Source organism: Pristiophorus japonicus, chromosome 4, assembly GCF_044704955.1.
Source record: "Pristiophorus japonicus isolate sPriJap1 chromosome 4, sPriJap1.hap1, whole genome shotgun sequence".
In the NCBI taxonomy this organism is placed as follows: domain Eukaryota; kingdom Metazoa; phylum Chordata; class Chondrichthyes; family Pristiophoridae; genus Pristiophorus; species Pristiophorus japonicus.
This window is the reverse complement of record NC_091980.1, coordinates 48,374,506-48,389,614: the sequence shown is the minus strand read 5'-3', so window position 1 is coordinate 48,389,614 and position 15,109 is coordinate 48,374,506. Positions and strand designations below refer to the sequence as shown.

At 43.8% G+C, this 15,109-nt stretch overlaps 1 protein-coding gene across 4 annotated transcripts in view; it reads right to left on the bottom strand.

The window, feature by feature from the left end:
• LOC139262893 (organic cation/carnitine transporter 2-like) overlaps positions 1-15,109 on the bottom strand; it is a 162,750-nt gene that overhangs the window by 42,490 nt on the left and 105,151 nt on the right. For all 4 annotated transcript variants that reach the window (XR_011592991.1, XR_011592990.1, XM_070878149.1 and 1 more), the window contains exon 5: positions 4,356-4,482. Coding sequence is in view for 2 of the 4 variants with exons in the window: in XM_070878149.1 (XP_070734250.1) it covers positions 4,356-4,482 (127 nt within the window). In the remaining 2 variants the exon portion in view is untranslated. The remainder of the gene's footprint in view (positions 1-4,355; positions 4,483-15,109) is intronic.

Sequence of the window (15,109 nt, the reverse complement as noted above, 5' to 3'; positions counted from 1 at the left end):
TCAGTGCACTACCATCCGAGCCTGCGCCTCCCTCTCGCATAGGTTCTGGTTCCACCAACTACGGTTTTAATTCCGACGCTTCGGGTCCCAGTGTTGCTGCTGATATCATGGAGCAGTTTACACCCATTCGTCCAACATCCCAGCCCATGGCTCGCACTCGAGTGCTGTCGTTTGGAACATCGAGCGTCCTACCGTTCTAGCCCGAGCCTCTCCCTCTAGTTCTGCCGTCTGCAACACAGAGCATCCCACCATTCCAGCCCGAGCCTCTTCCTCCAGTTCAGCCGTCTGGAACACACAACGTCCCACTGTCCCAGCCCGCGCCTCCCTGTGTAGTGGTGCCGCTTGCAACACCGAGCATCCCACCGTCCGTGCCACGCGCCTCCCAGTGTAGTGGTGCCACAAGGCAGACCCAGGCAAAGGAGAAGGAGATTGGAGACACGCTCTCCTGAGATGCAGCATGCAACAGATGCGACTCAGGTTGTGGCATTGGGTATGGAGACCAATGAGCTTACCCGATCACTCATCGGTGGCGTCAATGCAGTAGGTGAAGAGTTGACGGTTCTGACGGGAGAAATAGTAGTAATGACACGGGAACTTAGGGAGGGAATGTCCGAGGGAGTGCAATCGACGGCACAGGCCATCAGGGAGGGCATGCAAGTGTCGACACAGGCCGTCAGGGTGGGCCTGGTTGAGGTAGCTGCTGCAATAAGGGCACACAGCCCAGCCAATCAAATGACACCCCCATGAGGAAGTGAACATTCACTGAGATATGGATGAGACATGGTTGCAGCCTTTCTTTGCTGCTTTTGTTCTTGTTCTTGATGTAGCTGTAGTAGCGTTTTTCAAATTGAAATTGTTTTGTAACTTTTGTAACTTTACAACTTATAAGGGATCTTGTGGTTTTTAAGTGATCTTATAGTGTAAATGCTCTCACATTTTTTTGTATCTTATTTAATTTTGCACCTAAAAAGTGATCCTGAAGTTTAAGTGTTCTTCAGAGTGTAAGATTTTTCACAATGAAACTGTTTTGTAAGTTTTGTAACTTTACAACTTCTAAAGGATCTTAGGATTTTTAAGTGATCTTATAATGTAAATGCTCTCACATTTTTTTGTATCTTATTTAATTTTGCACCTAAAAAGTGATCCTGAAGTTTAAGTGTTCTTCAGAGTGTAAGATTTTTCACAATGAAACTGTTTTGTAAGTTTTGTAACTTTACAACATATAAGTGATCTCAGGGTTTTCAAGTGATCTTATAGTGTAAATGTTCTCACATTCTGTAAATTATTTAATTTTGCATCTAAAAAGTGATCTTGAAGTGTAAGTGATCTTAGAGTGTAAAATTTTTCACATAAAGTGTTTTGTAACTTTTGTAACTTTACAACTTATAAGTGATCTTAAAGTATTTAAGTGATCTTCAAGAGTCATATTAAAAAGTATAGTTTGATACAACAAATATTTTATTCGAGTGACATTAACTTTTCAATAAAATATTTTTTCATTAAAACTGTTTCATGTTCCATTAACACAACACAATGTAGGAACAACTAAGAATAAACATGTCCATATGCAAAAGTGGTCACAGAGCCCTCAGGCATCAGTAGTTGAAGCGTTCACGGATGAGCTGCTGGCGCAAGTCTGGAGCAATCGTTAAAGGGGCACGATGGACGGTCCTCCTCCGACCTCGTGCTTCGGCATCAGGCACTTGCATGCTTTCCTGATTGTCGTTATCATCCACATCCTGGTCTTCCGTAATACTATCATCATTCACTGGACCCTCACGTCGGTCTTCGGGTTCCACTACCAGCTCCTGCTGCCTCATGATGGCTAAGTTATGAAGCATGCAGCACACAACAGTGAAGTGACCGACAATCTGAGGAGAGTATAGCAACTGTCCTCCGGAATGGTCCAGGCATCGGAATCACTGTTTCAATATGCCAATGGTCCTCTCAATGACGCTGCGCGTCGCAATGTGCGCCATGTTGTATTGACGGTCAGCTTCTGTCCGTGTCACGCGTATGGGCGTCATGAGCCAGGTGGTCAGGCCGTACCCTTTGTCTCCCAGTAGCCAGCTCGGCCCTTCTGGCTGCTGCTCAAACATGTCAGATAGAACGCTGTCGCTTAGGATGAACGCATCGTGGGTGCTGCCAGGGTATCTCGCATCGACTGACATGATGCGCTGCTTGTCGTCACACACGAGCTGCACATTGATAGAGTGGAAACCTTTCCTATTTCAGTACTGCTCAGATTCCTCCACAGGTGCTCGCAAGGCTATGTGGGTACAATCAATGCAGCCCTGTACCTTTGGGAAGCCGGCAATCCTGAAGAAACCCACAGCCCTCTCATGGATCGCTTGTGCGGTCATTGGGAAATTGATGAAGTCATTCCTTCGCGCATAAAGTGCAGCCGTGACCTGGTAAACGCAGGCATGTATTGCACGTTGAGAGATGGCGCACACATCTCCAGTTGTAGCCTGAAACGATCCCGAGGCATAGAAAGAAAGTGCAGCTGTTACCTTCACTTCAACAGACAAGGCAGTTGCCGTCCTGCTTCTGGGCTGTAAATCTGCTCTCACCATATCACAGATCTCAGTGACAACTTCTCTGCGAAAATGCAGCCTTTTCACACAATCAGCCTCGCTCATGTCCAGGTACGAGTTAATTCAGTCCACCTTCAAAGAGATGGAAGGAGTACACATGCATATGGTACAGAGATCCAGGCTGGATCACAAGGGAGTTTCATTGTTATACTCCTGGAGCCCAATCCTGCTCAAAAGATGTGGCAGTGCGAGTTAAGTTCCATAAAAATAGCCTCAGACTGCAAAAGGGAGTGACTGACACCACTGAATACAAGAAGGTATTTTCAAGGCAGACCCGGATTCATAATATCTCAGTTTATACACTAGTGAATCTATGCTGTACCTTTTTTATCGCTTTTATATCCTTCCACTTTAAATAGGCTTCGGGTGGCCCGGCAGAAATTGCACACGTAAAGTAGGCTGACTGTTTCCCGATGTGATCGGGTCAGCAGTCAGTGAAATGAGGCTGGGAGTTAAAATCAACCAGGTCTCGCGTTGACAACATCAGTGAGGTATTCTGCTTGCTCTGTCTCATGATTCGTGCCCCGAGTTACAATGGGGGCTACAGTGATAGCATCCACTGTTTCTTCCTTAGCTTCCCTCAGACATAAACTCTCAGATTTTAGTGATATCTCTGAATTAAGTTTAAGTAACTCCTTTAGTGCTGTTTTGATTTGAATATCCAGCTGTGAAAACAGAGGTAAAATGTTTATTTAGTAACTTTATCATTCCCTTCTCACTAGGAGGTGCCTTCTTTGTGTGCACCCTTACCTTGACTATTCTCTTTCTACTATAGAAAGCCTTTTTATTGGTGAACACTGGCCTGCCTAATCTCTAAATGGGAAGTGTGTAGAATATTAGATGCAATCTCTGAACTGTTAGGATATGTGCAGCATCCCAAACGATCCAACCAGACTTCCCTAGTTTTGAGGATACACTCACCTCTTGCAGATGTGGCACTTGTGGGTTAATGAAGTACACCAGACTCAAAAGCTGGACACTTATTTTTCTTCACTATTACGATCAATACAGCTTGTTCCCACACTAATATAATGGACATTGAGGAAAAAGCCACAAGAAAATTACAAGAATTGAAGAGGGAGGAAAGCAAATGTAAACAAAGAACCTAATCATCATCTGGGGTTGCTGTGATGCAATGAACTGATGGAACAGTGCAAACGTGACCTCATCCCCAAATCCTTATAAATTTAGAAAAGGCTCCCCACTGGCTCAATGATTTTATCTAGTGAGTCGTTAAGGCATAAAGTTCAACCCCAGGGCTATGCTGAATAAGTAGCAATTCACCTCCATAAGAAAAAGATTCAGAAATGGCTCAAGGAATTAATGCAGTATGTACTCTGGTAATGAGCCATATAAACAATGCCAGATCTCTTGTTTGTGCAGTTGGTGGCACCACACTTGTCCTTAAAATCAAAAAACAAAAACATTCAGCCAGGATTCTCAGACCTAATTGCTATGCAGTGAATCTTGCTGGAATGTGCATGTGTGTCTGCTTTTGGGTGAAGACAGAATTGTTCCTGGTTGTGAGGTCCTTGATGGTCAAATAACCTGATAGCACTCACTATCTGGGCTCATATATGAAAACGAATAGTCAAGTGGACAAGGGAGGTGATTGACACTTATGGAATTGTACCATAGCAGAGATACAATGCTTTCAGAAGAGAAGGGGGATGAGAAAAATTGGCAACAAAAGAGTAGGTCTGTATTAAAGGGCTATACAACCACACAGGAATCAAAAGCAATATTGTGTGCCAGTACCTCAAGGTCAGTGAAGATCACCGCTGGTGGAGTGACACCATTTTTCTTTGCAATGAGTTGGATTATTGCTTCAGCCTCTTGTATCCTTCCCTTTATCAGCAGCCAACGTGGAGATTCAGGAATGAACCTGGGATTAAAAGTATTTTATTTTAAATAAAGAGTACTAAAGACACAAAAAGGACTTGAGCAGTTATTACTAACATTAAAATACTCTTTAGTGGCAGATATCAACTATAACTTTATTCAAATCGAGGAGTGGATTCAGAAATGCCAATAGCAGAGGATGGTATGAAAAATTACATTTAATATGGATTTTGACAGGTTTACAGAAATGCCTGGATCATGAGTGCCATTAGCAACGGTCTGCTAATCTTGGATACTACCTTGCCCTGATTATGGCGTATAGTGCAGAGAGACCTAAAGAGAAGGAACAAACTTGGGTCGATTTTTGTCTTTATCGCCTGGGTGTTAAGCATCACATCTAAAGGAAAATCAAACAGGAAAAACATATTGGATTTTCATTCCATTAACTGAATGGAAAGAAAATCAGGTGGGTTCTCTTACCAGCATGCAATCTCCCCTGACAGATTTTCCTCCCTTCGGTCTGCTCAGGTAATGTGTACAGTCCATGTAGTAATGAAGAAAATCTATCCCACTGATTTTAAAACAAATTCCCAAGGAAAATGAACATCACATCTGATTTGGAAAAGAGCCATAGGTCTGTTCTTTTTCAAAGAAAAACTAATAATGTCATAGGCTTTGCATTTGTTTTGTGAAATTCTAGGACAAAGGATAGAGCCAGCTCCTGGAATATTTGATTAACCAACCCTAATCAGAAAATCTAGTTGACACTTTTCAAACCATTCTGCCAGAATGTAGCTGAACTTTACAAATGTTTTGTGTATGAAGATCAACAACATGGATTTATAATCTACTGCTAACATACATCTTAAAGTGTTTTCTGGGGGCACTGGGGAATACAGAGCAGAAGACAGAGGCCTTAAATGTGATATGGGGCACGGGGGGGGGGGGGCGGGGGAAGAGGATAAGGGAGAGAGACCAAAGGCACATTTGAAAAGAGAGGTTGTTGATAGGCTTTGGAAAGAAGAAAAACTTGTAGCAAGGCAAAGAGGTTTGGGGAGAATTCTAAAGGCTAGGGGTGTAGTGGCTGAATGTTTGGGAGAAATATTTGAAAAAGAGGATCAAGAATGTGGAGGAATTTGAAGGACCTTAAAGTTGACAAAATGAGGGACCAGGAACCAGTGAAGCTTGGTAAGGAGAGGGTCCACGTATGTGAGAGAACTCAGGCTGTAAAGTTTGGGATTAACTAAAGTTTATGAAGGGTGAAGGAAGAGAGGCCATTGAGAAAAGCCTTCAGAAATGAAACCCTGCGTTTCTGTCAGGTAAATGCATTGGCTCTGTGATTGTCAGGATCCCGTGGTGCAGTGCAAGGATTCACACTTGATCCTTTGTTTCTACAAAGGCTCATTCTTGGTCTGAGCAATTGACAACACTCACCAAATATTTTTATCACTAGGGACCCATGGAACTGATCAATCCACAGTAGGTATTATACCTCTCGTGGATACTGGTTCCATGAATAGGGAAACTGCTTGTGGATCATTGCACTGTATTTACAAATTTTTTTTTAATACTGTGCTTAACATCTGCAGCTTCCTTTACTTTAGGTAAAAAATGAGAGCTGGGTTCAGACTGTCGTGAGACAGGTTAGTTTTACTCTAGATGTCTTGTTGCAATAGAAATTACTTTACTTTTCTTTTTTTTTATATAAAGAAATTATAGATTGCCCTTTATTTTCTCACGTCCTCTCAAAAGTAGTCCACTCATTCTCAGGTATGGTTCCATAAGAGCTGGCCATCCTTTTGTATCACACAGAAGTGGTCATAGTCCATGTGTGTGCACAGACAATGATCACCAGTAAACTGTTCGCTATGGAAGCCACGCTCAGGCCAGTTCTCACTGGATATACAGAATTCACTAAATAGGAATGAGGATTGTGAACCTAGGTTAATTTTCTTCTCCCTAACCCAGAAAGGCAAACAAAGGAACTGGAGTAGCTCATTCAGCCCCTCGAACATGCTCCACCATTCATTTAGATCATGGCTGATCTGTACTTCAACACCATTTACCCGCCATAGCTCCATATCCCTCGATATACTTGTGTAACAAAATCTATCAATCTTAGTCTTGAAAGATCCAATTGCCCCACCAGCCACAGTCTTTTAGAGGAAGATAAATCCAGGTTTCTACTTTGTGTGAAAAGGCAATTTTAGTGCCCCATCCATGTCTAGGAACAGGGCAGCAAACTCAGTATACACCAGGAATTCAACATGGAACCTTTGGTTAAGTTTTTTTTAAACTACACTAAGGCCCCTGATTAATATGCCTCTTTTTTAGGGAAGGTAGTGGAATCCCTGAGAATTCTTCAAAGATCCCTGATTGCTCTCTATGATATCACATCAACTGCATTCTGTGCTTAAATCAGTTTGATTGAGCAGAATTTTAACATTCATGCTCAAGCAACTGGGAACACTACCAATTCATGAACCCAATAATGTAAGTAACATGCTCCCTGGTATCAACAGAGACATGCATGTAGGGATTAAACACAAATTATGCCACTAGCCCGAAGTCGATAACGCAAGAAACGAGGCCTGCATCAGCAAGGTTTTCTTTACACACAAGAGTATTCAACACTTGGCGGAAAATTTTAACCCATCCCACCTTGCAAGAATGGGGCAAGGGAATTTTAAAATGGAGTGTTCAGCTTTACCACGCCGTTCTCACAGGAATCTCGTTGGCTGCCATTCTACAGTTCAGTAGCTGAGGCGCCTACTGAAACTCGTGTGAGCCTCAAACTATTGCTAATCAGAGTTCCATTATGACAATGAGACCTTGATGTAGTTTAACTCAGGCTTGAGCAGAAAAGTTGCCCTGACTTTCCCACCAGGCTGAACCAGCTCAACATTGTCGAGAGGAAGAAACAACCCTCGAAGGCAAGTTGAAATCATTTCTTTCTGTGGCCAGGAGCAGGAATAGTCCATCACATCCCACAGGAAAAACCACAGCTTCCCATCAAGAATTTCCCCCCCACCCATTACCCTCCCCGTAACTTACCCGATTGCTGATGTGCTTTTAATTGCTGTCAGCAGGTGGTTTCTAGCCACCTGAACTACTGCTCGCACCCACAAGCTAGCTGCTGCTTTCAACCTTTTTGGGCAGACAGCTAACCAATGGCATGCAGATGAAATCTGGGAGTTAAAATGCCCTTTTGCTGAAATCTGGGCCAATGAGTGCATTTTGAACTCGCTCCCTCACTCAGATGAAACTTGGTCACTCAACCAGAAAACATCAGGACTGGTTTGATGAAAATGATCAGGAGATCGAAGAACTAATAGATCGCAAGCGCAAAGCATTTCTGAGCCTCAAGCAACAACCCAACTCGGAGGCTGTAAAACAACATTACAGACAGCTCAAGGCTCAGGTCCAACAAAAAACTCAGGATCTAATGAACAGGTGGTGAATGGAGAAAGCACAGGAGATACAACAACTGGTCGACAGCCACGATATGCAAGGATTCTTCGTTGCAGTCAAGGCCACCTACGGTCCAAACTCCCAAGGCCCCACCCCACTCCTGGCCAAGAACGGGGAAACACTCATCAAGAACACCGAGGCTGTCAGGGCCCGATGGAAGGAGCACTTTGAAGATCGCCTCAATCAATACTCTGCCTTTGACTCGTGTTCTCGATTCCATCCCGCAGCATGCGACCCGCCACCAACTCAGTGAAACTCCAACGTTGCACGAGGTAGGCAAAGCCATAATACAACTCAAGAATAACAAGGCTACGGGTGCGGATGGAATCCCTGCTGAGGCGCTAAAGTATGGTGGAGAGGCGCTGTTGGCGCGGATACATGACCTCATCTCTCTCATCTGGAGGGAGGAGAGCATGCCAGGAGATCTCAGAGATGCAGTGATTGTGACCATTTTTTAAAAAGGGGACAAGTCCAACTGCGGCGATTACAGGGGAATCTCCCTGCTATCAGCCACTGGGAAAGTTGTCACTAGAGTTCTCCTCAATCATCTTTTCCCTGTGGCCAAGGAGCTCCTCCCAGAATCACAATGCGGATTTCGTCCCCTATGGGGCACAATAGACATGATCTTTGCAGCGCGACAGTTGCAGGAAAAATGCAGGGAGCAGCGTCAGTCCTTATACATGGCCTTTTTCAATCTTACAAAGGCCTTTGACACTGTCAACCATGAGGGTCTATGGAGCGTCCTCCTCCGTTTCGGATGCCCCCAAAAGTTTGTCAACATCCTTCGCCTGTTTCATGATGACATGCAGGCCATGATCCTTACCAACGGATCCATTACAGACCCAATCCACATCCGGACCGGGGTCAAACAGGGCTGCCCCATCGCTCCAACCCTCTTCTTAATCTTCCTCACCGCTATGCTCCACCTCACAATCAACAAGCTCCCCGCTGGAGTGGAACTAAACTACAGAACCAGTGGGAAGCTGTTTAACCTATGCCGCCTCCAGGTCCAAGATCACCCCAACCTCTGTCGTTGAGCTGCAGTATGCGGACGATGCCTGCGTCTGCGCACATTCAGAGGCTGAACTCCAGGATATAGTCAATGTATTCACTAAGGCATATGAAAGCATGGGCCTTACACTGAACATCTGTAAGACAAAGATACTCCACCAGCCTGTCACCGCCGCACAGCACTGTCCTCCAATCATCAAGAACCACGGCGCGGCCCTGGACAACGTGGACCATTTCCCATATTTCGGGAGCCTCTTATCAACAAAGGCAGTCATTGATGCGGAGATTCAACATCACCTCCAGTTCGCCAATGCAGCCTTCGCCCGTCTGAGGAAAAGAGTGTTTGAAGACCAGGCCCTCAAATCTACCACCAAGGTTATGGTCTACAGGGCTGTGGTAATACCCGCCCTCCTGGATCTGAGGCATGGACGATATATTGAAGGCACCTCAAGTCGCTGGAGATATATCACCAATGATGTCTCCGCAAGATCCTGCAAATCCACTGGGAGGACAGGCGCACCAACATCAGTGTCCTCGACCAGGCTAACGTCCCCAGTATTGAAGCACTGACCACACTCGATCAGCCTCGCTGGGCAGGCCACATAGTTCGCATGCCAGATATGAGACTCCCTCAGCAAATGCTTTATGCGGAGCTCCTTCATAGTAAACGAGCCAAAGGAGGACAGCGGACACCCTCAAAGCCTCCGTAGTAAAGTGCAACATCACCACTGACATCTGGGAGACCCTGGTCAAAGACCGCCCGAGATGGAGAAAGTGCATCCGGGAGGGCGTTAAGCTCTTCAAGTAATAAAGCAAAGAGCATGAAGAGGCCAAGCGCGGGCAGCAGAAGGAGCGCGCGGCAAACCAGCCCCACCGACCCTTCCCTCGACGAACGTCTGTCCCACCTGTAACAGGGTCTGTGGCTCTCGTATCGGACTGTTCAACCATCAAAGAATTCACTTTGGGAGTGGAAGCAAATCCTCCTCGATTCCAAGGGATTGCCTATGATGATGGATTACATAAGCCATTTTTAAAAATTAAATGAAAACACATTTGTTCAACTGGCAATATATGTTTATATTGAACATATAATAGCTCAGGCAGTGAAATCCCCATGGGCCGAGCACCAGAAAATGCTGAAAACTACTTCACATGTAATGTGGCAGGGGATGGAATCTCAGCATTTGCAATGGTTGGGAGAAAGGGTTCTCATGAGTTGGGATGGCTGGAACGAGGGAGTTTTAAGAGTTGGGTTCGTCGGGAGGAGAGATGCCACTCACCAGACATTGAAAAAAAAAAGGAAGAGAAAAAATGAGCAAATTGACCTTAGAAAGGAAGATTGAATTAAAAAATGTAATTAAAGGAAGAGGTAAGGCTGGGAGAAATTAGTTGGAGTCAGCTACTGCTTCAGTTAGGCCCTGTGACCTGGGAGTTGCAGCTGGGCGGACTATGTCATGTGATTTTCTTCAGCTAATCAAAGGCATGCAGAAGTAAAACCTAGTGCCAATCCAGCTGGGCGGCTCAGCAGAACTGAATGATCACCATTAATCAGCAGTCTTGAAATCAATGGGAGAATTCAAGCATGACAGCAATATTGCGACTATAGCAATTAAAATGAGAAAATAAATTGACAAAAAATATTAGAGAAATTATAGTGTTGTATATACAGGAACTGCTTGCAAACACAAGATTTTTAATATATTACTCATAGATCATCCATGGCATTGCTCAGTGAGTCAGAGGACATGCATTTTTTATAATAACGGAAGTATGACCAACAAAGTATGATGGGGAAAGCATCACTGGAAGTAAAAGTGCACTATACACAAGACTTTTAAAATATTACCGATAGATCTCCTGAGGCTTTGTTCACAATGAGTTTGAGAATATGCTGTTTTGCTGTCCGTGTGACTATGTAGCAGATTTCATTGTGCCACCATAACAAAATGAAAAGGTGAAAAAAAAGACTGTTTAAAATTACTGAGGTAAAACAAACAGGCTCTTAGTTTGCTAAGAGATTTAAAGAATTACTATTACTTATTGTATAGTATAATCACTTTAAGTATGTGGTCCTTCCACGGCTGATTTAATTCTACCACCAGCAGTGATGCTAAATGTAAGTTGAAAAAAAACCTAAAACCTGTTTTATGGAATTACAGTTGTAATTTTCAAATCCAATGACACAATTCCCGAATCAAGAGAGCTTTCGCCCCTCTTTCATTTAGCTTGATACTGTAAACTTGATCAAAGAGGAATCAAATTTTTGTTTACAAAAGGTATGTTTTTGTGCAGTTGGTTGGGGGTACATTACATAGGATTACATAGGATATATAAGACACAGTCAATTCAGCCCAACCAGTCCATGCCAGCATTTATGCTCCACTCGAGCCTCCTCCCGTCTTTCCTCATCTAAATCTATCAGCATAACCCTCTATTCCCTTCTCCCTCATATGCTCGTCTAGCCTCCCCTTAAATACATCGATAGTATTCGCTTCAACCACTCCCTGTGGGAGCGAGTTCCACATTTTCACCACTCTTTGGGTAAAGCATTTTCTTCTGAATTTCCTATTGGATTTCTTGGTGACTATCTTATATTGATGGCCTCCAGTTATGCTCTTCCCCACAAGTGGAAACATTCTCTATCCACTTTATCAAAACCTTTCATAATTTTAAAGACCTCTATTATCTCAGCCATATTTTTTCAAGCAAAAAGAGACCCAGCCTGTTCATCCTTTCCTGATATGTATACCCTCGCATTTCTGATATCATCTTTGTAAATCTTCTCTGCAGGGGGGCGGCGAGGGAAGGGAGAAGAAAAATCCTCTTTCCCCACATGGCCCAACTCCTGCATGTGTGCTTGCCAATGCCAGGCTAATATTGGGGATCTCCTACAACTTTTTGTACATTATTTCTTAATCAACTAAATGCAAATATTTTCCTTACCTGTTCTTTCCATGCCTTATTATCCCCACCATCCATTTCATTAAGAAAGTGATCTCTGATTAAATGAAAAATCAGATACACAGTTTTTTCTCCCCTAGATAATGAAGGCCCAAAATTCTATGCCTATGTCATAGATGTAATCGAGTCACATTTGGGCTCATTTTTAAACAGCAAAAGGGAACCATTATCGCTCAATGATTTATTTTTTTCAGTACTGCCTACGTGTCCTGACAAGAAAAGTAGCACTGCATAAAACTAAAGTATATATTTTCAAACAACCTAAATTAACTTAGGGCCCTGAAATTCTGTGGGGTTTCTGCCGGTATTCTGCCGCAATACTAGGGAAAGTGTGGAGACCTGGTTACACCAACTGTCTGCTGTTTCCAAGAATTTATTCACTGACTTGTAAGACCACCAATCCCCACATTTTTTACTTGTTTGGAGATTGCCTCTCTTGCTCAGGGGGTCTGAATATATAATGAAGACTGGAGGGCCAAGGCAATACCCACCCCACCCCCACACCAAAGGTCCCGACCCGTGGGTGTTCCCCCAGTTCGTGTCGAACGTTCCGGCAGGTATAGGCAGGCAGACGATTGAGATGTGCCCCAAATATTACTTGGGTACATATAGCCTGTGCCAGTGAGGTGCCAGATACTGACCTTGCTCCAATGGGTCAGCCCTGAAAGGCATCATCATGCACATTTTTGGTTTCCTTATCTAACGAAGGATATACTTGTCTTAGAGGCGGTGCGACGAAGATTCACTAGACTGATTTCTGGGATGAGGGACAGATTGAGTAGATTGGGCCTATATACTCTGGAGTTTAAAAGAATGAGAGGTGGTCTAATTGAAACATATAAGATTCTGAGGGGGATTGACAGGCTTGATGCTGAAAGATAGTTTCCCCTGGAGGGAGAGTTTAGAACTAGGGAACAGTCTCAGGATAAGGGGTCGGCCTTTTAAGACTGAGATAAGGAGGAATTTCTTCACTCAGAGGGTTGTGAATCTTTGTAATTCTCTACCCCAAAGGGCTGTGGATGCTGAATCGTTAAGTATATTCAAGGCTGAGATAGATAGATTTTTAGACTCTACGGGAATTAAGGGATATGGGGATAAGGCAGGAAAGTGGCGTTGAGATTGAAGATCAGCCATGATCTTATTGAATGGAGGAGCAGGCTGGAGGGGTCGTATGGCCTACTCCTGCTCCTAATTCTTATGTTCTTATGCAGGATCCTGGATTACCTAGATCACTGTTGGCTGAGTGGATCTAATTAATGGTAGGCACACACTGCATTTTCCAAATAACTGGATGGCATGCACAGATAGATGAATCAGAATAGACCAGCACAGAACATGAGACAGGTAACCCAGCATAAAAAGAGACGAATGAGAGGTGATCTCATTGAAACAAATAAAATTCTTAAGGTAGATGCTGGGCAGATGTTTAACTGGCTGGGAAAGTCTAGAATTAGGGGGGTCACAGTCTCAGAATAAGGGGTAGGTCATTTAGAACTGAGATGAGGAGAAATGTCTTCACTCAAAAGGATGCAAACCTTTGGAATTCTCTACCCCAGAGACCTGTGGGTGCTCAGTCATTTGAGTATATTCAAGACAGAGATCGATGGATTTTTGGACAGTAGAGGAATCAAGAGATTATGGGGATAGTGCAGGAAGGTGGAGTTGAGGTAGAAGATCAGCCATGATTTTATTGAATGGTGGAGCTGGCTTGAAGGGCCAAATGGCCTTGTCCTGCTCCTATTTCTTATGATCTTATGAGGCTAGGTACATGGCAATTGCTACTATCATGACAGACACATTTCTTTGGGAGAATTGCCCTGCAATTGTTTGCATACAAGGCAAGCTGGCCCTTTTAACTTTTAACAAGCCCCTCCATATTATTAGTAATGCTGGATGCTACAAATACAATAATGTTCTTGATGCCAGTACTATTAATGAATAAGTTGGATGATACATTCCTGCCATTACCTTATCATTTGAATATGCCTGCCCAAATGATTAGCATTACCCACTCCCGCCTGCCCACAACTTGCCCAAAAGTAGAAGGTATATAATTGGAAAATTTAAGCCATCATGCCAATTATATCCAGGAGGTGACTTACAAAGTGCACTCGAAGCATTTCCACAGATGTACAGTGAATTGATTAGAGGTGCAATAACAATTCAGTGCTATTGCTGGCCTTGGGTGTGGAAGTAAAGGCCCCTGTAGTCAATTACATATGCATATCAACAACAAAGGAGCATTTACTTGATATACAGGTAGTTTGTAATAGCCAAATAAATGTTTTACATATGAATGTATAATGTGGCAGGTGTGAATTTCTGCATGCGTTCTACTGCTTGTCCACCACAACTTCGGGGAAGAGCTGCGGAAAACCAGTAAGCATAAATGATGGTAAATAAGTTGGCTGACTTATTGAGAAGGAGGACCCTCACGGCAGCTGGGGAATTTAAATAAAGTTAATTAAATAAATCTGGAATAAAAAGCTAGTGTCAGTCATGGTGACCAGAAAATTACCGAATTGTTGTAAAAACCCATCTGGTTCACTAATGTCCTTTAGGGAAGGAAATCTGTCATCCATACCCAGTCTGGCCTACGTGTGGCTCCAGACCCACAGCAATGGATGCCCTCTGAAATGGCCTAGCAAGCCACTCAGTTGTACACAGCCACTCCAAATATAATAATAATAATAAAACCGGATGGATCACCTGGCATCAACCTCGGCACCAGCTACGAACACAACAACAGCACACCCAGCCCAGTCAACCCTGAAAAGTTCTTCTCACCAACATCTGGAGATTGTGCCAAAATTGAGAGAGCTGTACCAGACTAGTCAAGCAACTGCTTGACATAGTCATACTCACAGAATCATACTTCCATCACCATCCTCTGGGTATGTCCTGTCCCATTGGCAGGACAGACCCACCAGGGGTGGTGGTACAGTGGTATGCAGTCGGGAAGAAGTGGCTTTGGGAGTCCTCAACATTGACTCCGAACCCCATGAAGTCTCATGGCTTCAAGTCAAGCATGGGCAAGGAAACCTCATGCTGATTACCACCTACCGCCCTCCCACAGCTGATGAATCAGTATTCCTCCATGTTGAACATCACTTGGAAGAAGCACTGAGAGTAGCATGGGCACAGAATGTACTCTGGGTGGTGGTCCTCAATGTCCATCATCAAGATTTGATCAGTAGCACCACTACTGACCGAGCTGGCAGAGTCCT